The sequence below is a fragment of the Sebastes fasciatus genome, chromosome 14, assembly GCF_043250625.1.
Source record: "Sebastes fasciatus isolate fSebFas1 chromosome 14, fSebFas1.pri, whole genome shotgun sequence".
Lineage (NCBI taxonomy): Eukaryota > Metazoa > Chordata > Actinopteri > Perciformes > Sebastidae > Sebastes > Sebastes fasciatus.
The window spans coordinates 10,233,425-10,256,769 of record NC_133808.1 but is presented as its reverse complement, the minus strand read 5'-3'; the positions used below and the strand labels follow the sequence as shown (position 1 = coordinate 10,256,769).

Genomic DNA, 23,345 nt, shown 5'->3' with positions numbered 1-23,345 from the left:
TGTGTCCACTCACACACACCAAACACTCACACAGCTACACCCTCTCCTCTTTGCTCATAAGAATCTGCCAGACTTTGAAGGAGAGCAAGAGAAAATGTCAAAGGACAGAGTGAGAGGTCTCAGGGCTCAATGTGCAAAGGATTCAAATGTCGGTTTGTCTGCATGCAATATGTAAACAGACTGTAGATGAAGGCAAGGTAGCTACGCTTTTAGCTTTTCCCGCTCTCTCTCCCCAGCTTTCTACTTGTTCCTTTTTAACAATTTCCCAAACGTGTTCATCATGACTCATCCACCTGGCCTGAGGACCTGTTTGATTGCCAGACATTTCCACTTTCACACAAACAGAAAGGCAAAAATTTGTGTGTACGCAAAAACGCACACGTACACACAGATTTATCACCACTGACAATTCATACTCATACACACACACAGATACACACAAACACACATTATCATCATCATCAGTGCCCTTAGGGGTAAACACCTTTCTATTTGGTTGATATCTACCGGCACAGGATAAACATTTCCCCCTCTCCCTGCACCTCCCCTTGGTCCTGCAGACATTGCTCTGTGGGCAGGAATGATTTGTTGGATGGAGATGGGCCATCAGTCTCTCCCATCATCAAAAGCCCACCGACCTGTAACACCACCGATGAAGATAGAGCAATAACGGGCAGCAACAATGTCCAATAGACAAACTTGTTGTATCAAATCACATGCAGCTATTGGCCCCTTCTTGTTGTCTTCCTCTGATTGACAAAGGGTGCTTCTTGGTGGCACTTTGACATTTTAGATGTATTGTAGGACTGTCTGCGCTTTTATGGTCACTGCCAGCTGAGGTTACATTGCAAGTTAATGAAAAAGAAGAAAAAAAGGAGACAACATCCCCTGCATTTATCCTTGGAAAAGAACAAAGACTAACGAGAAAAGAGTAAAAATGTCACCCTCTTCGGAATAAATGTGGCATTCCATTAATGGTGTCTCCAAAGTTGCTGTCTAGCATGCATGACTCACTGCCGTTCCAAGCCTGTTAATTATCCAACAATTTAGCAACCAAACACATTCTGTCGATATGCTGAGTCCCTAATTCAACAAGAGATTGAACCATTTTACCTGCAAATCACTAAAACAAATACATGGCTGCGCTGTTGTCATCTGCTCCTACGATAATCTTTAACTTAAACACAATTTCATGCGTTTCAGATTTTTAAACGATGTATAATAACCATGTGGCATCCTCCGATTCTGAAAAGTGAAGCCAGTGCGGAAGTGCCTTGAACTTGCATTCTTTCTAACAGCCAGCAGGGGGCGACTCCTCTGGTTGCAAAAAGAAGGCTGATTGTATAGAAGTCTATGAGAAAATGAAGCTCTTCTCACTTGATTTATTACCTTAGTAAACATTGTAAACATGAGTTTGTGGTCTCAATCACTAGTTTCAAGTCTTCTTCAATACATCATGATGTTTATTTAGTAAATTATGGTCCCATTTAGAGTCAAATAGACCATAAAGCAGGGGATGATTTAGGACGTGGCGACGGAAGATGGCGACAGCCAAATTTGAGGCTTCAAAACCGTAGTCCACACATCAATGGGTGATGTCATGGTGACTACGTCCACTTCTTATATAGTCTATGATAATAAATTAAAATACAGTGGAAACCGCTTATGGTGATCACGTCTGTCTGGGTCAAATTGATCACTATAAGCGGATAATTATTATAACCACATTTTTGCAGTTGTGCATCATTTCTAATGCAGATTACCATCTAATTGACATTTGTATATTTATTACATGAATACAAAGTAATGAAACGGACCGCTTCACTATTTACTGGCTCGCTGCCAATATTTCTGCCTTTTCCCTCACCAAGAGGCTTTGCCGTTTCTGGCTGGCTCTGCAGTGCGAGCGTGCGTGTAGAACGGCACCGCTTTGCCACGGCTCCTTGCTCTCTCAAGCGGTAGCGGCATGGAGGGAGACGGGCACCGGTCTGAATGTGTGCCGCAGAGCCGGTTGAGGATCGGAAAAAGTTTCCCTTTGGGGGCATTACGTGGCCAGGCATTATCAATCCACTTGACAAGGGTGCTTTTCCCATGCGCATTTGTTTTTCATGCAGAGATGACTTTCTTTTTCCCCTTTTTGATATCAATGTGCACGCAGCATCAGCCTCAGGTATCCAGCCGGAGAGCAGACGGTCAGCGAGGCAAAGTATTCAACTAAAGTTGGTCTAACATATTTTTAAAATGTTTTTATGTATGAAAAAAAACGAAAATGAATACTGTAAGCGGTCTACATGATTACTATAAGCAAATTATTTAAACAGCGTTGTTGCACTATAAGCGGTTTCCACTGTAATGTATGTCCTATGATAAGAGTGCAAGAAATCCTGGATTGTGCATTAGAATTATAAGCTAGCATGTAATTCCTGGTAGGGTTTTAATGACTTAGAAGCACTCACATACAGTAAGTCAGACAAAAGACATACAGTACGTTATTTTGATTTGTGAGTTGTGTCGTAACCAATTTCAGACAATATGCTTTGAGACTAACTCCCACATTAGCATCTCCCACCTTTATCCGTCGGAGGGGGTGCTTATTGACTCTGATCAACGCAAGCATTCATGCTTAATCTTCGTAAAAATGCATTCGTTTCGACTGTGCTGTCGCAGTATTAGCAGCGACCCCAAAGTGTACAACCAAACTCAACCAGTTTCTGCTGCACAGTATAAATGTTTTAAAATGACATTTCATGAGCAGTTCAGCACGCTCCCAAGTTCCACATCAGCCATGAACAGAAACACACCTGGGAGTGTGATGACCTGAGTGACCTGTGAGTGTGTGTGTGTGTGTGTGTGGGACGGGAGGGGGGGTGTCTACTTCCTCCCTTCACTTCTGCTTTCCTCTGCTGTCTACCTTTCTCCTGTCCCAGGCTTCATTTCATTAAAAAATTCGAGCAAGCCTAATTTCACGCAATAAACGCATTATCCTAATCAACATTGATGAGTGGAGCATGCACTGGCGCACACGTGCATATATCTCTGTGTGTGTGTGTGTGTGTGTGTGTGTGTGTGTGTGTGTGTGTGTGTGTGTGTGTGTGTGTGTGTGGGTGTGTGATTTCCTACTTCTTCTGTGCTCCTGCCTCATCATCAGTTTGGTAGAATAAGCTGGTTGTTCATTAGCTGCAGCACTGCTTACTCTCACTTGCCTAATTATTAATGACCACTTTTTATGTGTATGTACACGTGAGTGTGTATGCACACGCACTTGTGTGTGTATGGGTTTGTATGTGTTTGTGTGTCTGCGTGTGTGTGTGTGTGTGTGTGTGTGTGTTGAAAGCAAATAACTTAAATTCCTGTTCCTCAGGCTGTGATTACAATGCATGGATTCTGAACTGTTTCACTTGCCAACAGCTCACGTCACGCAACACTAAAGCAACCAGACGTTACAGCACAGCGAGCTAACACTCGTTTGCTTGATCACAGTGCAACTATCCAACAAGCCTCTGTGCAGCTTCTCCTGACGTTTCAAGCTTTGGCTCTTAGTTGGAAAAACCAAATCAAGACAAATGGTCCGTCGAGGTTGACAGATGCAAGTCATTCCCCCGAAAGGTGGGACTGCAATCAGCATACAAACGATGACAGATGTTTCGAGCTACATGCCTTATTATTGATGATGTCATTATCAAATCAGCAGACAAGGGCAGAAACAGTAGTGGTGCTGCTGCTGCTTCACACACACACACACACACACACACACACACACGCACACACACGCACACACGCACACACACGCACACACACACACACACACGCGCACACACACACACACACACACACACACACACACCTGGCTATGGCGACAGTCAAGGAGAAGTAGCTTATATGCATGGAGTGATGGGTGGAAATGTCAAACAGCCCTGATGACAACATGATGACAACCAAAAAGTGTTGCCTGGTAACTCCATCCAATGTAGGCAATAATGGAGCAGATATTTGTGGGTGGGTTGGAGAGGAGAGAAATGCCATTTTAACATTACCAACTTTATTAAAGGTGCTAAATTCGTTATCCAGAGCATTAATATAGCATCAAACAACTATTTGCTATGTAAAGATATAGAGGAGTAAGCCTATGCAGAGCTTTGGTGACATCGCCGGGCCAGCCGTGTGCGCTTTTATTACGTCTGTTTTCTGCTCTGCTCTTATACGGTGGTTACAGCTGATAACGTCGTCCCGATCTCTGTCAGCTCTTTCACCATTGTTTGAACTGTTAGTGCTGTACCATCGTTAGCTGCGTGCCTCCGACTCGTCGTCGCCATGTTGAGAGCCGTTGGGAGGCAATAGAAATGCTCCCAATCCCATATTTAGCACCTTTAAGTTGAAAAGGTAAAAGCTGTAGCATTCCATTTCCTGTCACGTACAGCAATATAGAACCTATTTACTCTGGGTATCTTACAGTATTTCATAATAATTGTAAAATACTGTTAAATATTCATCCTTTGCATGTTAATTAACTGTTAACCATAACAGTAGATAACTGTAATTTATCAGCATAACACAGTATTTTCTGTCAAGCGGTGGAAATACGCACTATCATCGCTTTACAAGTCCAGTCACTATCCATTGACATCGTACTGATGATTGTAGGCTAATGTTTCTGTTATGATGATAACACTTTTTTATCAGTCAAACTGCTCATAGCCTACTACTCAGATTTCAGTGACAAGACGTGACTGGCAATTTACATAGCAGCAGCTAAAAAAAACGATTTGGCCTCTCAGGTGTGTAGCTCTTTATGCGTTATGACTCATAGGTATTTCCCTTTCTATATTCATCCACTGACGCTTCAGTACTCACAGGGCTTTAAACAGGATGCTGCAGACCTATTATACTTAAAAGTGGAATGAATTCCCAAGATGGGTCAGTCAAACTTTTGGCTGACAGAACAACATTGTTAATAAAAGCAGGGAATGGTTTAAGAGAGGAAGCTTGCAGCCTGGAGTCAAAGATCAGGAGAGCTGTATATGGAGATCTACAAGATGTCTTTATGTCACTAGCTGGAGCACGATCATAGAACATGGGGTTGATTGATTCGTTTCACGGAGTTGTCCACAGGGAGGGTGTCAATAATAGCCTATTTTATGGGTGAGAATTGCAATTCTACAATTATTGAAAATATAAACAAATGCTTTCTATTTGAAAACGTTCAATTGTATATCGACCGCCATCCATTCAAGCAGATTCTGTCAGGCCAAGCTCACCCAAAAAGCACCCTGAGCACCATCTCTTCATTTCTAGCACCATCTGCTGCAACCCTCCAACATCGCAGATCCAATTACACTCTACACGTGTCATACCCCATAGCATTCATTCAATCCAATAGCCTTGGTTGAATGCAGGTAAATAGATCAATAAATGTGTAGATCAATAACGGCAGAACACATTGGCTGAAATGCAATCTTAGAACCCACCGGCTATTGTCTGATGATGATTTAGCTTTTTATTTGCTTAAAATTAGCTTGGAAACTACTGCTACTACTTGTGAAACAATCTGGTCGTACACGTTATCTCTCAACTTCAACTCCGGTCTCGCGTCTAAAGCTTCTAATCAGACTGTAAACAATGAGCAGCACACGGAAGAAGAAGTCTTGGCCCGGGTATCCGCTGGCTACACTGGAACCCCAGAAATATAGCCCCTTGCGCCCAGAGGCTTATCCGTCATCAGACTATTAGCCGATGGGTTCCAAGATTGTGTTAAAATCAGAAGGTCGACAGTACTGTATAATGGACGTCACATAGAACATGACATTGCCAACATACATAGAAAATCATTTGAAGAATGCTTCACTATCATCATGCATAATTGTGCGGCGCAGGCGGGCATTGTTGCTCAAAGCTCGGCTGCACATGTGAATTCTCATGTTAATGTGACACGTACGCACCGAACACACACACACAATGAAGACGGCGCTGGCACACCTGCAACCACGCACGTCCTTCATGGGTAAAAGCAAAACACAATGGCGTGTAAGGTGAGCTGACATGTTTGACTGGTTCTCCTACTGATATTTCTGACACACACGGAGCATGACGGGGAGTGGGATGTTAGGGTAAGATAAACTGTCACCAGCTACTTTCAAAAACATTTTCTCCACAGTAGCTACAAATTTCAGCGTGACAGTGAATGCAACCGTGATTAGCTCACTTAGCCAATAAATGCCACTAATTATGCCGCCAACAATGTACATTATCCCCCGTATTGTGTGTAACTTGTGTATAGCATCCCCCGCTTTCCACCATAAACACACACACATCGCTTATTTCACTTCACACAATACCGAGGCAAAAATGATATGATTTGCATGAACTCGCTCTCTGATTCGTTTATTTGGCTTCAATTTGTTATTCCATTATTTCCAATTAATTTGAACACAGCAACTGTCTGTGTGTTCGACCAACTGTGAAGAAAAAAGAATTAAAAAATGTCTCAGGGGAGAGAATACACACATGGCTTTTATGTGTCAAACTCTCTCAATCTAAATATTGATTGATATCCATCCCAGCACTCACTGAAACACACACTGTTTTTGAGATGAGAAAAATACTATTATCAGTACATGGTCATTTTTTTTTCCCTTGTTAAAGAGCTTGTCATGGTCACATTAAGGACAAATAACAAACATTACCAACTCAATGAAGTCATTCATCAAACAGCGGGCAAAAAAAATTATTCATCACATACACTGTACTTGGTTTCTCATCCCTCTCAGCCCACTTGTGTATTTCTTATAGAAAGGTTGGCCATGTCATTGGGCTTTTGCCAAATGTTTGCAGAGGCTTTCTCTTGTGGGAGGGTGATCACAATCTGTGGTCTATTTATATTCGGTCTCCGTATCCGTGATTGAAGCACCTGTAAAATAGGCAATTTTACAGTCACTGCGCCTAATCACTCAGCTGTGGGTGGGAAATAACCTGCCCAGGCAGGCTGAGACCTGCCAGCCGGCTATGAGTGCACGCCGTTTATGTGTGCATGTGTGTGTGTGTGTGTGTGTGTGTGCAAACCTGTTCATGTCAGTGATCTTATATAGATGAATTCATTTACGTTAAAGTTTTGCACCAACATGAACTGACCAGGGGCTTTAATTTAATGTGTTTCTCTCTCACTCTCTGTGACCATTAAAAAAACAATTTCCCTATAGAAGCTCATCTGCAACTGCACTTCATTTGCATTTGATGAGAGCAACTGGTTCACCCGTCGAGCAATGACAAGCGCCGAGGCCTCGTGTGTGTGCAAGTGCCAGCTTTTTCACACAACAGGGTTTTGCTTTATTAAAGCTAATTGCCCACTTACTCAACCCTCCTGAGAAAAAAACAAAAACAAAAAGGTGAGAATGAAGAAATTACTCAGAGCCCTGCCCACATGTGGGCACGTATTACAACCCTGTCACTCTTCCCAGGGTAGCAACAGAAAGAGCTCAGCTTTTGAATAAAACGTTGCAGCAAACAACGAGCAGCGGATAAATCAGCGGGTACTCCAGATCACGTGGAGAGACAATGCATGGGTAACTCTTTATAATACCCATCATTTATAAATGGTAAATTGATAGTTAATCAAACTTAGTTATGTTATTGTTAACACACACAATGAAATGATAATTAAGTGTTTATAAAGTATGAGTAATGCTTACATTAGTTTGTGTAATATGAAATAATTAGTTTATAAATCATATATTGTATCATAGCTGAGAGGAGACGATAACAATTACATTCTGATTACAATAGTAAAGTATTTAATGACATAACATTTGATATACTATATTTAAGTGTTTTTAAAATAATTTTCTTAATTCATTTGAATTGAGTATTTGTTAATGATTACCAAATGGTTTGTAAACTATTAAGAAATCATTTGTAATTATTACATAGATAGATGGACCAGAAACCAATTATAAATATGAAGTAGTTAAATATTAACTATCTATCTAAATGGTGTTTATAGATGCTTTACAAAGTGTTTATTAACCATTTAACAAGGCATTATAATCATCAGTTGCAACTTTATAGTAGCCGTCCAAATAAAGATTATAGACCGTTTACAAATTATTAACCATTAACAAAGTGTTACAAATATCTATCTATGTTGTGTTTGTAGATGTTTTACAAACTATTTCTTAAAGGTTTACAAATCATTTGGTTATCATTCACAAATATAGTATATAAAAATGTTACAATGTGTGCAACAATAAAGTGTTAAAATAACGTTACATAGCAACACATTATTATATAATTAAAACATTACGCATTGAAATATAACAAATTATAACATTACTAATAATTAGTGAACAGTAATAATTATAATTTAATGGTCAACAGTAAAATATCAATTAACTTAACTTTAGTTAACTATCAATTTACCATTTATAAATGATATGAGTACTTTTGCTATTGTTATTCTTATTGTACTGGAATACTTAGTGTGCTTGTATTCTTGCCACGTGCTACTGTGATTAATAAAAAGCCAATTATGTAAATCAAATCAATTGAAACCTTACAAATTCAAAGAATTTATGCACGGGGTGTCCATGTCTACAGGATGAAACATGCACAGTCAACTGTTTTAACATTGCACAAGTAAGAAAGAAAAAAACTGTGACATGCCCGGCGCTGAAGCTCTATGTCCTTAAAATTATGTGACAAAAAAAAAGGCAGCTGTACTGTAGTGTTTTACCAAGCTGCCAAGCATAAGGAAGGAATGAAACGCATGGAGTCCAAAGTGATCACCCTGGCGGAACATCTCTGTGAACAGTGCTGTAGTTGATCAGAATCAGCATGTGGTATGTACTCGGTACAGTAACACCGCCAAAAATAAAGGAAACAGGGTCGGTTACCAAATCACACCAACCATCCATCCGAAAATGATCAGATATCAAAATTACAGATAAAAGCGCTACTGTTCACTGCAACATATTGAAACAATTCAAATAGAACTCTTGAGGTTATATTCTCGACATGGGAAGTTGCCCTGTCATCTTTTCAAAATGAGCAAATTACTTTGTGGTTGTTTTTGCATTTCAACATAATGTTTAGGAACAAGAAAAGATATTAAAAATAGTAATAATAATTAAATAGTGGGTCATTCAAATGAACCACTTAAAGGCACCAAATGTAACAACCAGAGTCGAATGTTAACATTTTGATCAACCAGCCATGGTGGCTAAGCCTGGCAATGCCATGTCACAAATGTAGCTTTGCTCAGTGTAGTCTGGCATGGCCATGGTTGAATTAGCTTCAGAGAAACAGAAGTATGTGTACTGTAAGAGATGATTGACAGTCCTCCTCTTCAGTATAAAAAAAATCCAAAACTGTTCGAGACTTAACTGAAAGCACTCACAGCACTTGTAAAAGGGATAGTTTAGGTGTTTTGAAGTGGGGTTGAATGAGGTACTTATCCTTAGTCAGTGTATTACGTACAATAGATGGAGGTCAGTACGCCTCCATATTTTGGAGAAGCAGACAGGAGTTACTTCACAGAAGCAATGTACTGCTGTGGACGGGGGGGCAGTAGCAAAAAGTATTTTAGCCTGCTAAAAAACTCAGTACCAGTTTAAATGTACGCTATATTTAGAATATTTTCACGGCTTCACCTTGCCGTTAGACAGTCCTTCCCGACGAGGAACTGAAGCCGTTGTATCTATTTATTCTCTCGCCAAAGCCACCAGACTCCATTGAAAATAACAGCTTTACGTCGCAAAAAAAAGAACAGTTTTTCTGCTCTGGTTGCTTTGGTGAGAGCATAGATAACATAGACTATAGTCTCACGACAAGTTAAACTGGCAAAATGATTCTAAATATAGTGTACACTTAAACTGATATTGATTATTTTAGGTGGCTAAAATACATTTTGCTGCTGGCCCCGTCCGCAGCACTGTATTGCTTTGCTTCCGTGCAGTAACTGCTGTCTGTTTCTCCAAACTGGGGGCACGCCGACCGTCATCTACTGTAGGTAATACACCGACTATGGATAAGTACCTCATACAACCTCACTTCAAAACACCCAAACAGTATCCCTTTCTGATTTTTAATCCAGAAGAACAACAAACCTTCATTGTCTAACCACCTTGTCTAATTTTCCACCACAGTGAGTTTCTCAGGTGAAAATTAGGCCTTGCAGGTGGATAGGTAATAATAGTTAGCAAGGCTTGTGGGGTCGGTGAGGTTCTTCTTCTGAGATTGATTTGTAAGTTGTTGCATCTACTGTACATTTAATTTATGCAGTGAAAACTGAGCTTGCAAGCTGTAACTCCCTTGCACAAGGTAACCACTAACTCAGAGACAAATACCGTATATGCAAATGAAAGAGCTGTTCATATTCCCAGATAACGATTGCCCTTATAGATCTGAGCATGAACTTGTTTGGTCTCCAGACATAATTTGTATCGGCTTCTTACCTGTTTGAGCTTCTTCAAGTCTTCATCCAACTCAAGATTGTCCAAGATGACAGCCACAAAGAGACTGAGCAGAATCTGAAATGCAACCACAGGAGTGCATAAGAACATATATCAAGACATATCTTGAGAAAGCTTCCTGTGACCGAAATGTCTAATTAACCTTTTGTGACCCACAATAGACCAGTTTTTGTCTTTTTTAGAGGGGTGCGGGGGTTCTTTAGGAGGATATATAGCAGGTCGACAGTAGATGTCACATAGAAGTGGTGTACATCATCTGAAAGCTGGGAACCTGAAGATTAATTTGAGATGCAGATCAGCACTGTGTGTCAAATTGTTCTAGTCAGAAATAAACATGAATTAATTAATTCATTAATTAAAATAAATTGTTAAAGTGTAAAAGGGTTTAGAACATTATGATCAACGCATATGAAGGCCATTCCCATGCTCTATTATGTCTCATGAGTTGTTGCAGCAATTTTTGGTTTGATACCATTTGTCACACAAATTTGGGGCTAAATTTAACCATTTCTTACCAATCAAGAATTGATAAATATGATCCATAATCCCTCCAAAATACCACATTAAGACACCAAGACCTTGAGGAACACCATAGAAAAAGCCATGTTGTGATTTGGTATCAAAAACCTTTTACATTTGGAGATTTCTGCAAGAATTGTATTTTTCGGCAATTAGATGGCGAGGGCTTCTGTTGTGTAAACTGCTCAGAAACCCGGGAAGGCCATACATCTTCTGAATGCTCTAGGCCTTTAGTTTGTGGTTGTAAAGTGGCATGAGGCTGTGATTATCGTAGATGTCACCACAGGTCATTTTATACAGTGAAGTCAAGTTTAAAAAAATGGTCTCACTGCAATGAAATGGCTATTATGGGGACTAACATCATCACACATTAATACAATTGGGGTCATTGGATCCACAGTAGTCTCACCTTTACATTGATATGATGTAATTCTAAGACAGTTTAGGGACCCCAGTTTGCAGAAATAATAAAATATAACATTTTTGTATAGGTGGAAATAACACATTCATACTGCATTAAAAAAAACGCATGGTTTTGGTAAAAAAAATGCATGGGATTATCATAAAGTGAGCATGTCTGTAAAGGGGAGACTAGTGGGTACCCATAGAACCCATTTTCTGGTGTCATATGATATTTGTACCTTTCTACCTGGCTCTAACACTCAGCCTGATACAGCCTCTGAAAGACAGTAAAGTCGGTTGTGCTCGCCTGGATTAAATAAATCAATATCAGCAGATATGATAAGTGTGTGCGGGAATTGACTTTTTTCTTTTGAATTCGGGGGATTTGATTATCTGCAACACAACGGTGACAAAGCAAGCGGTGTGTGTGTGTGTTACCTTCTGCTCAGTGTGTGAACACCTTACAATATGTAAATGTCATTATCCCCATTACCATAAAAATAAGGCTTTTTCCAAAAGTACAAAGTCTGCTGAGTAATTACATTTGTTGCTTGTTCTGTTCTGGAAGACATCCTGTCTGTCTGGGGTTGAAGTGTGAGTCATCCGCAGACTGTCTGTGTTGTCTGAACGCTCCCCGTATTAGAAGGCCAAACACTGAAATGTCAGCACTTCTTACGCTTGCAAGTCTGATTAACTATGATTAGATGTACCACTTGAGAGAATGCTGAAGGGGTGGGGGGGCACTAATCAAGTGCATTAAGAAAACAATTCATGCATCCTTTTTGCCACTTATTTTCACCATCCTGCTTTTACTGACCACAATACCAGAATAAGAGTGTGAATAGAGTACTGCACTAAAAGACCACTTAACCAAAACGCTAAAAACTCAACAGTCTCTTCAGCTTATTTGACTCATTTGAAACAGCACAGTAAGTTCCTCACCAGGGTAGCGAACAGATGGTAGAGGATGAAGTAAATGGCCACTACCGGAGCCCACATATGACCCACAGACACCAGAGTCTGGTCCATGACGTCTACCCAGCCCTCCTGGGTTAGGATCTGGAACATGGACATGAATGCCTAGAGGGAGAAGAGCACAGGATGAGATAAAGTGAAAGAGGCAAAAGGCTAGAGAGGGCAACCGAGTACACAAGCGGAAGCGGTGGAGAGAGGGAAGAAAGACAAAAACAGGGAGGGAATTACACAGAGAAACGGACAGATCTGACATTTTGAAACATGCTTTTTCACCGGAGCGCAAATATCACACAGCCGATGCGCATTTCCCCTTCTGACCTAGCGATTGTGAGATTGTTAAATATAAGCCAGAGAAAGAACAAAGGAAGTGAGGAGACAGACATCTTTTTTTGTTTTACTCTGTCCTGCTGTCCTCTCCTCTACTTGGCAGAGGTCAGATAAAAGTGTAGAGAACAGCCAGCTGCAACACTGTGGCCCCTGGAGTCAAATGGCACGCCTGCGCCTCCTCCTTAGCGTCTCACCTTCAGACAGCGCCCCCTCGGCACCCCCTCCCTCCCTCCTACCACAACCCACGTCACTGCAGATAAAGATAACCCCAGCAACAGGTCTGCCCGTAGGGGAGACAGCCAAACATCATTAACCATGATGTGATGCGCGTCTGTGTGCATACATGTGGGTGTGTGAGGCACAAGCAATACGGAGAGAGAAAACGAGAGCGAGGACGCGGCATACAAGTGGCATCTGTTTACGAGCAACCCCTCGTGTCCCGCTGTGCCTGGGATCAGTGAAATCTTAGAGGGGAGAGGATGGAAATATGTGGCTAATGAGAGAGAAAGAAGCTCATGAGCACTTAGAAATCAAAGGAGGTACCACATCTGTCGACCCGTCGTGCAACCCATCGTCAACATCTGCAGGCCTCCCCGTTGCTTGTCTGAGGTGTCCTTCTGGAGCTGCTCATATGCATTTCTAAATTTGCATGTAGTGTATTTCACACACTTCCTTGTATCTCCTGGCTTTAATTGTATTTCATGTTTGCCTGAGAGCAAATGATTTGAACATTAAGGCATATTCAGAAAAAGTGTGTTTGGAGCAGCTGAGTCAAGTCTGCTTCACTTGTGCAGGTGAAAACAATACTATTCAAAATCAGGTGTCTGTTACTAAATAACTGCTGATAATGCTGGCTAAATAAATAAACTCAGTGCAGCATTTGTGAGTATAAGGGAGATACATTGATATCTGATAACCAGCAGTCACTCACAGGAAGCCTAGCATAATACAATGAATAGAGAGAGAAAACGACAGCCTGCAGTGGTGCTCAAAGCTGACTATTTATTCATCTATTCTTACCTGCTACGACACCCAATTCAACTGTTATCAGGCCATTAAATGTCATCGCTCGCTACTGAGGGTCAGTAGGGCCCTTCTACACTGTAAAAGTGAAAGCGAAACATAAAAGCAACAACACGTAAAACTGTATGAAATGTTACGTTTTGAACACAAACAAAACAGCATCTTTAGGTTTAGGCTAGGGATGCAACGATCCGACTTTTTCAGTCCCGATACCGATACCTGGGCCTTGGGAATCGGCTGATACCGAGTACCGATCCAATACCAGTCTTTAATTAATAAGCTGTATGCCTCACTGTGTGGAAGTGACTGGGATCATTCTTTTATGTGTAAAGCAACAACAGCCTTGACTTAAATATCACTTTTTCTAACTTTGTAAAACTAAATGTAACAAATAAATACATAGATATACATTTCCTGATTGTTATTTATCATTAAAATAAAAAATGTACACCAGCAACTTGGTAAAAAAAAATATCAGGAATTAATAGGAATTACAACTTAAACAGGAATTAAAATTCCAGTATATATAATGTATATAGTATATAAATATAGAATAGAATTGAATAGATCGGCAGCGGCACAGTAGTGAAGTGGTTAGCACTGTCGCCTCACAGCAAGAGGGTCAAAGGTTCAAGGCAAAAGGACACCCAAAGGCAAAGGCAACTATACCACTTAGTTAAGTTTAAGAAAAAAACATTGTGTTTTAGCTTGAAAATAACTACGCTTCTAAAGTAAAAGTGAAACTATACGCTTGTGAACACAAAGACGACTACACGTCGATGGTTTCACGCGGGATAAGAACCCCAGTCTCCAGGATGAATGCCATGGTAAAAGCCCTGTGTTTTGTGTTCAATCCATCGCCTCCATCCTCCAGACTTCTGCTTTTGCTCCTGTCATAATTACTACAGTCAGTAGAGGTTGGTCTTGTCTTCTTTTGTTCATTCTTTCAGCTATCAACCATGTGAATATATGACAAAACCTACTATTGGGTGTAGCAGGGCCCTACTGACTCACATCTATGAGGCTTATAACTACTGATAATGCCCCATTTAATGACCTGATAACAGTCTTATCGGCTGACTATGAACACAGACAAGCCAATTACAGTAAAGAGTTAATACATAGCAAATGTTACCCTGATTGGAACAGAATATATTTAGACTCCCGATGACAGATTTCCAAAAATCTGTTCCATAAATCAGCCATTTGTGCTTAAGCATGTGACTCAGGGTGACCTTTTAACAAGTTGTGATTCATTTATGCACAGTTTACCTAAAATAACACATACAAAATGCATCTAAGAAATAGGCTGAAGGCATGATCACACCCACAGAAGCTATCTTAAATAGATTGCTTGCGTTTTTTTCTTTCTTAATAATATATACAGATAGCCCTCTTGGTGACAGGGTGAGTGCAAGTGGTTCCTTACCCTGGGGAATGTGGTAAAGCGGTCCAGCTCCTCCACAAAGCAGAACATCTGCAGGCTGATGGCCGACATGACGATGAGGAGGCTGGCTGTGAACACCACCAGGCTGCCCAGTTTTTTCCCCGGACCAAATATCTTGTACACAAAGTCCTCCAGAGCTGGGGAAATCTTAATCAAACGCACAACACGCAGCACCTGAGGGGGGAAGAAAAACACACATTTCTACTGTAAGGTTGCTGTGGAACAGTAGTTTTATAGACCAAAGGAACAGAGAGGTAGCATTTTAAAGATGGTTCAAAAATAAATATCAAAGTTATAAAAGAAAACATAGTAGCACATTGATTAGATATTGATTACAAAAACAGGGCATTGATCTTGACCCAGTGGTAAAGGTGCAGTGATACTGTGCTCTGTCAACTGGCTTCCCTAAATTGCTTGTGGTGACAACAACCCCCAAAAGGTAATGCATACTGGTCAGGCTTTGATCGGGGGTACAGAAGAGTGGCTATTGATCGAGCTCGGCACTGATGCCCCTGGCCAAAGACTTTTCTTTAGATCCATCTCTAAGCCAAATGAATGGCTCCCTTCCATTCCCAGGACACACAGCAAAATAACGGAGCCAAACATGGGATGCCGGTCTAAAAGGGAACCTACAGTAAACAAATACAGTAATAAAACGCACAGCATGATGACAGATGGGATGGGAGGACACTATACCTTCTAGTCCTGACAGACCATGATGATGACCACTATCCATTTTACACCAGATGCAAGCTCTGGGGCTAAGAGCAAACCATAAGAGGGTAGGTTCACAGAGGATATGAGGTTAGAACTTTTAGGGCTGATCCCTCTTAGCAAATTCGTCGACTAATTGGTCCTTTTGGTCTAAGTCGACTAAGATTTCTTTAGATTATTAGTCTTTTGTTTATGCTTTTTTCATGCTGAAGGACTTATTTCTAACAAACTAATGAGCACATCTCTGGTAAAAGAGATTTAAAGTGCTGCTTTTGTGGGATTCTTGTGGAGAAACTCAGTTTTACAGATCTGCTGCTTAAATCAACTAATCGGTTTGCTGACAAAATCGTATGAGAGTTAATTAGGGCTGTGTATTGGCAAGAATCTGGCGATACCGCACGTATCATGATACTGGGGTAACGATTCAATATATTGTGATGTATTGCAATATCGTAAGCAAGGCGATATATTGCGATTTTTTTAATTAAACTTTAGGAAGACTGTGATAGTATTGAGAACACACCAGAAATACACCATTTTAGAATAGAAAAAACCCACAAATGTCTACTGCATGCAAAAAGTACATGTTTTTTGCCCCAAACTGTATGGGATAAGCATAAACTGGGCTGTCTGTAGAGGGGAGACGTGTGGGTACCCATAGAACCCATTTTCATTCACATATCTTGAGGTCAGAGGCAAAGGCACCCCTGTGAAAATCTTAGAATTTAGTTGCATATCTGCAATCGAACAAACAAATGTGACTGTTTCAATAGAAAAGCATATCTTGACTACTCATGCAGACGAGAGATGAGCAATGAACAGCCTTGAATGAAAACGCTTTGATGTGCAAAATTAATTACTTATACGAGGGGTTATCCGAACCACGGTTCAGGCTCAAGGCCAGTTCTGGAGAAGGAAACACGATAAATAACAGAATGTTGTTGCGTGGCTGAATCGAAACCTTGTGTTTTTTCCACAAAGAGTATATTGTGTGTCGGCTACCAACGATTAACTATAAACGACACTCAGAGAATGGCTCTCCAGCTGTGCCGCCTGTGTGTGCTTCTGGCTCTAGCCTCACGCAAGACAAAGCAATGCTTAACATAAAATTGAATTGCATAATGTGTCACATTGTCGCCGTCACAGATATCCCATCCAGAGTTACAAACCCATATTGGCCAAACACCAGCAACCAGAATCGGATCAGTGCATCCCGACCAGAAATGTCCAAAAATGATTCAATGCCCTGCCTTTCTGAATGACAAATGCATCGACTGAACTGTTAAATCGTGCTGCTACTGAAGTCGTTGCAATTCTGAACACACAGAAAGGAAGCGTCGATGTAGGTTGATTAAAAATCATTCTGCCAAGGGCACCGTATGGGCTCTAAAGCATGTGACATTTGGTCTAGACTGAAAGACAATTGGTAAGGCTAACCTTTAGCAGGGAAACTACCTTTGGTTGGATACAATTAAATAAAACTCTGAAACAAGCATTGATTGTATAGTCTAGTCCCTTCTCCTATAGCTGGCACACACACATCTGATTCCCTCACAGAGCCATAAGGTTAATCACTTATGACTAAATGTCACCTGTTTAAAATGGGACCTACTTGGAAAAACATCAGCAGAGACAGTGAATGAGAAATGCTTTCCCATGAGTGAGGGGTGAGGAAGACACTTAACTCCCAGTTGCTCTTTAAAAACTGCTCATTAGCCAAAAGCAGACAAATGATGTGCAAATGTAGAAAGTATTTCTGCAAATGAAAAATCTATTGACATAACACTAAAGACTTAACCCTGTTTGTATTTGTTAAAACATTTTTTTTTTTATTTGGATAAAGTCAAAGGTAGTCATCAGTTTTTTTGACACTTCTTTTGTTAAAGATAGAGTGGGTAACTTAAACAAAATAACTTTTTATCACATCTGCTTGAACCGTAGCTATTAATACATGAGACATAATCTACGAAATAATCTGGTTCCTCTGCTTCCTCCAGTGCTCCGTTATGACATATTTCAAGATTTCACCGTGCCCAAAGAAAAATAACCAATCAGAATGATTCAAAATGAGAAAGTTTGCTCTGGCCGGTGCTTGGTTTTGGCTCGACTGCTTTCAACATAGCGGCCGGGTCACAAACTTTCTCATTTTACAGCCAAACAGTACACTAACATATGATTCTGAAAACATCTGAGGAGAGTAATAGGCATTACAGTAACAGAAGGTTGTTTTCCTTCAAGCGCGGTGGAATGCCATTCTAATATCTTACCTCTCGCCAGCACATGAATGCATCATAATTTAGAAATACATAAACTTCAACAAGACTGCATTTTCATGCAAAAATAAGGTAGTGAAATTTGGGGGGGGGGGGGAAATAAAACAAGACATTGGATATTTTACTGGATTGAATTTCCAAAGTAAAGCATGTCTCAAATCATTGCAAATTAATTTTCATCTTGTACTGAAATGACACATTTAACAAAAAACATGATTGTTTGGAGCAGTAATATCCAGAATATGTTAAAAAAAATTAAAAGAACAGCCAGTCAACAATTTCTTTCAATGGAACACTGCTACAGTATACATGTTAATATGTGTTTGCCTGAGTGTAAGCATTGCACACGTATGGATGGCAGCTGTTGAGAAAGTCAGACAGGATCAGGGCAGCTTGTACGGTCAAGGCTCATTAAAGACCTATCGAGAAGCCCTTTCCCATCAGATCCTCCACAGAGCTTTTCATCGGCTACATTACGCGACCTACGGCAAGGTCACAGGGTTACATTTTGAACGGAGTGCAACACTTAAAGGCTCTGGATGGATGGTAATGCTACAAGGCACCATTGCCACATGGGTCGTAATAGACACAGTTGATTTATATTTCTGCCTTGGGAACTGGAAAAACTGGACAAACACAGGATTTATCGACAAAAATACTGCAGACCAACACTTCTACATACATCTCTAGTTGGGGTGGGAAAAAATCTTTTACTTTTATAAAAAAAAATTGTACGATTTTGAAATTGATTTTGAAAATGTCAGAATCAATATATTTGCTTCATTTGAGTCTATACAGAGGTAGAAGGAAGTTACCACTTTTATTGTATTAGTCTGAGTAATGTGACGTCATATCCGTTCCATATCTGTCAACCAAAACAAACCACAGTTGGCCGCAGTGAGCCAAAATGAAAAAGTAGAAAAAAGCGGAGGTTCCACATGGATACGACCTGAAACCTCACATTTTAAATCCAAAGTGGTAAACACTACACATACAGTAAAGTATGGTACACTTTGGGTTTCATGCATTACCAGGAAAAGCAGAGCTAGACACCATGGCTAAAGCATGCAGCTCTAGCCATGGAAAAAAATGAATGCCTGACAATGACTGATATATTTGACTTCAGGACATCTCTGGCTACATACCTGCTGAAAATCAAACATTTTTACTCTATCATATTTAGATATTTTCCAAAGTAAATGTCCCTAGAAATGTATGATTCAACTTTTTCCCATGATCTAGTATTAAAAAAGTTAACAAAAATCGCTATAAATCGGAATATCGCATCAGAATTCTTGTAGAATCGCAATACTTAAAAAATTGCAATACATATCGAATCGGCACCCAAGTAACGAGTATCGTGATAGTATCGAATCGGGAGATAGGTGTATCATCCCAACCCTAATCTCTAGTGAGGCCAAATGCATTACACATTATTGCTTCCACCTACATCGGACTTCGATCGGGACTTTCCCAGCTCTCTGCCTCACATACAGGAACTGAGGACTGTACACTCAGGCTCAGTTTTATGCTTAATATCATCAAATAAAAACCATCAGAGAACGACTCTTTTCACTGAATACATCAAATGTCCCCCAAAAATGTGTCACGACTGAAAAATGCTTCACTCAGAAATCACTTAACTGAATCTCTGTTAGACACTTGTGGCGACAGTGCATTTAAAGCATTTTGAATGAATAGAGGAGAGGTTTTCACACAGAAGACCGATATGATTGATTTGTACTCATTAATGCATGGTCACAGGAAAGAAATGTCACTAAATGATTCACAGCTTGTGTTCTGCACTGCAAATTTGATCTGAAGAAGTGTGGATGATTCGGTTTCATATTTAGGATATAAAGGGATTTATGTACAGGCATGCATTTGTGCAAGTGCATACTGTAGAAATGTGTGTATCCATACCTGGAAGTAGGTGAACTGAGAGTGGTAGAGGTCAGGGTAGATGTGCAGTGTGGTGCCCACCACCAGCAGAGATTCAAACTTGTGCAGGGAGGAGCTGATGTAGCCGGTGAAGCCCAGACACCAGATTTTCAGAAGTGCTTCGAGGTCGAATAACACAGTGAAGGCAACCTGAGATGGAATGGAGGAAATGTCAATCAGGGTTGATGTTTACTCCCTGACACCACAAGTCTCTCCCAACAATAAGCTATTCTACAACAGTTATAGATTTGGGGGATTTTATTTGTTTACACATATAAAAAAAGGTACAAGTAGAGAATACATAAACAACAACAAATGTGACGGAGAGGTGCAAAAAATCCTCGGTGGGGCATGATCAGGGCACTCTCCATTGCATACCTTGATACATTTTAAAAAGGGAATGAATTATTGAAAAGGATGGTAAAGAGATATAGAAGAAGAAAAAAGAAAAAGATATTAGCATCACATGCATTCCAAAGACAAAGTTAAATGGAATTAAGATTCACATTATAATATCATCAGTAAAAACTCATTATCAGTAAGCAATTTACAGAGATAATCCATAAGGGAAAACATTGGGGAGATAAAAACAAACCTTTTAACAGCTTTCTTAAATTGTTCTGATGACAACTTTAAAATATGAGATGGCAGAGCGTTCCATATCACTGAACCTCGATAAATAAACAATATATATAGGAGTACTTCACACTATTACCTCGAATTCTTGAAGAAAATGTTCTTTTTCTCATATGTCCCCACGGTGGAGTAAATCCCTGATGAATTGCAGTAAATGGAGGCCAAATTTACCAACAGCAAAACTATATCCAAACATCAGTTTACAAACTCTCACACAAGTATAATCCAAGTCTCGTTTAACCAGTCGTATGATCACTTCACGTACTATTTACAACACTTCCGCCACTACCGTCTTATGCTTGAATTTTTGACATAGTCTGTTGTTAAACCTGGCACCTCCATTTACTTTGTCTGTTCACCGTGGAGGCATGCGAGAAAAAGAATCAAGAATTCAAGGTAACATGCGGTGAGTAATTGATATACAAATGGTCATTTTGAGGGTGAAGAATTCCTTTAATGTAGGTAAGCTATTCCTTTAAAAGGAACAGTGTATAACATTAAGGGGGATCTATTGGCAGAACTGGAATATAATATTAATAGGTATGTTTTCTTTAGGGTATAATCGCCTGAAAATAAGAGTTGTTGTGTTTTCATTAGCTTACAATAAGCTGTTTATATCTATATAGGGAGCTTGTCCTCTCCACAGAGTCCGCCATGTTGCACTGCCATGTTTCTACAGTAGCCCAGAACAGACAAACCAAACACTGTTAACTTTTCCTGCTTGGGCCGGAGTCGATAATGTTACTCGCTGCCGTCGCTCTCTCTCTCTTGCTTCACCACTCACTTCCAACGTACACACACACTCTAAGCACTGGCTCTGCTCCAAATGACCAACGCTACTTTTACAACTGGCTCTAGATAGGGTCATTCGTGTTTTCACCAATCCCATCCCGGTTAAGCTTTTATTATAGATAGACGGACAAGATATTGAAAGTCATGAAAAGATGGATTGAGAAAATATTGGTGGTCAGCCAGTGGTGGAATGTAACTAAGCACCTTTACTCAAGTACTGTATTTACCTGTAGGTACAATGTACTGCTTATTTACTCTTCTATTGTACTAAATTTCAGAGGGAAACATTGTACTGCTCATGCTACTACATTTATTTGACAGCTATAGTTACTTGTAACTTTGCAGATTATGATTAAACATACAAAATACATGTTCAATGTATAAAATGATGCCTTGTTACAGATTAAACTACCCAATAGGATACAGTAGCTCAGCCTCCACCAGCTACCTCACTAAAATTCAGTATACAGGTAATGAAAGAAGTTTGACAACTTTAGGTTCTAACATAAGACATTGCCAAGTTGCGTTATGGGAAATGCAGGGTCTTGTGTTTTCTAAGCTTGACCCACAGTGGGGACTAAACATAAGGATATCTTGTTCTCTGCTGCATCGATTTTGACCTTTCCGTTTTAAATCTGTCTCATGCTAGTCCAGAAACTTTATGTGCAATGCTAAATCCTTGGAGGACTCCTTTAAGTAAAGCATCTGAATGCTTCTACCACCACTGTCTTCAGTTGGGGGAAATACAGTAAGAAGGAGAACATAAAATTGGCACCTCACCAATAAAACATGTATTTCTCCATTTAAGTGTAAACCCAGTGCCTCCATTTCCTATTTTCCCTCCACAGACTACACACAGATTGGAACAAATCTGCGGATCGATGGCTGTATGATATGGATGGAGGGAGTGAGAGAAGGTAATATTGTGTCTGTTTTTTTTTTCCTTCGCTTTTCTTATCTCCTCCATTCAGCTGTGTGTGAGAGGCAGAGGTATGAAGGGGACGGGGGAGGTGGGCACACTCGCCGTCTTTGTCGGCGCTTTACCACCTGCATACTGATGACATCAAACCGGCATGACACATACAGTACTGAGTCGTGTGCATGCGTGCACTACTTTAAAACAAAAATGAGTAAATTTTAAAGAGCAAATGTACAAAAGCGAATATAAGTTGATCAATTAATTCACACAAATTAAATGTCTTATGCCCATTATTGAATAATAATAAATATTCAGCTGTATGGATTATAAACTGGCTAATATCCCTAATGGCATCTTGCATAATGTGAGTGGACAGGTTAATATCATGAGGCACTGGGATAATGCCAGATTAAATCCATATTAATAACCGACCATGACATTACGACATTCCAAATAAGAACCAAAACCCACATCTGTGTCATTTAACAGGCTTTTAATAAAAGACGATCTCATACTGTTTTTATCTAATCATACAAATAAAAACAAAACTGTAAATAAAAGCCTTGGTCAAAAGGCTTGTGTTAATGTTAAAAGGGTGTGAGGTGGACATTTGGTGTAAGCAAGAAATGGAAAAAAAACAAACACACACAAACAAATAAAACATCTCACCTCTGCCAGGTAAAACTCATCATAGTGCCTGCGGTAGTTCTCGCCTTTATAATAGTTGCTAGCAGCAACGATGACGTCCACAGCGACCATGCTCAAGATGAACATGTGGAACACAGACGACCGCATCAGTTGCTGTGGAAACAGAGCAGTGTCCATTATTGCAATCAATGTAAATTGCACACAACAGGCGATGAGGAAAGAAGAAGTGCAGGGAAAATCAACGGCCATTTTCAATTCGTTTCCCATTT

The 23,345-nt window shown here is 40.1% G+C and overlaps 1 protein-coding gene across 17 annotated transcripts in view; it reads right to left on the bottom strand.

Annotated features, from left to right (window-relative positions):
* Window positions 1-23,345, bottom strand: part of nalcn (sodium leak channel, non-selective) — a 99,266-nt gene that overhangs the window by 35,622 nt on the left and 40,299 nt on the right. For all 17 annotated transcript variants that reach the window (XM_074658658.1, XM_074658659.1, XM_074658667.1 and 14 more), the window contains 5 exons: window positions 23,098-23,229; window positions 20,064-20,231; window positions 15,136-15,327; window positions 12,324-12,461; window positions 10,443-10,517 (listed from right to left, as the gene is read on the bottom strand). In XM_074658658.1, the coding sequence (XP_074514759.1) occupies window positions 10,443-10,517; window positions 12,324-12,461; window positions 15,136-15,327; window positions 20,064-20,231; window positions 23,098-23,229 (705 nt within the window). The remainder of the gene's footprint in view (window positions 1-10,442; window positions 10,518-12,323; window positions 12,462-15,135; window positions 15,328-20,063; window positions 20,232-23,097; window positions 23,230-23,345) is intronic.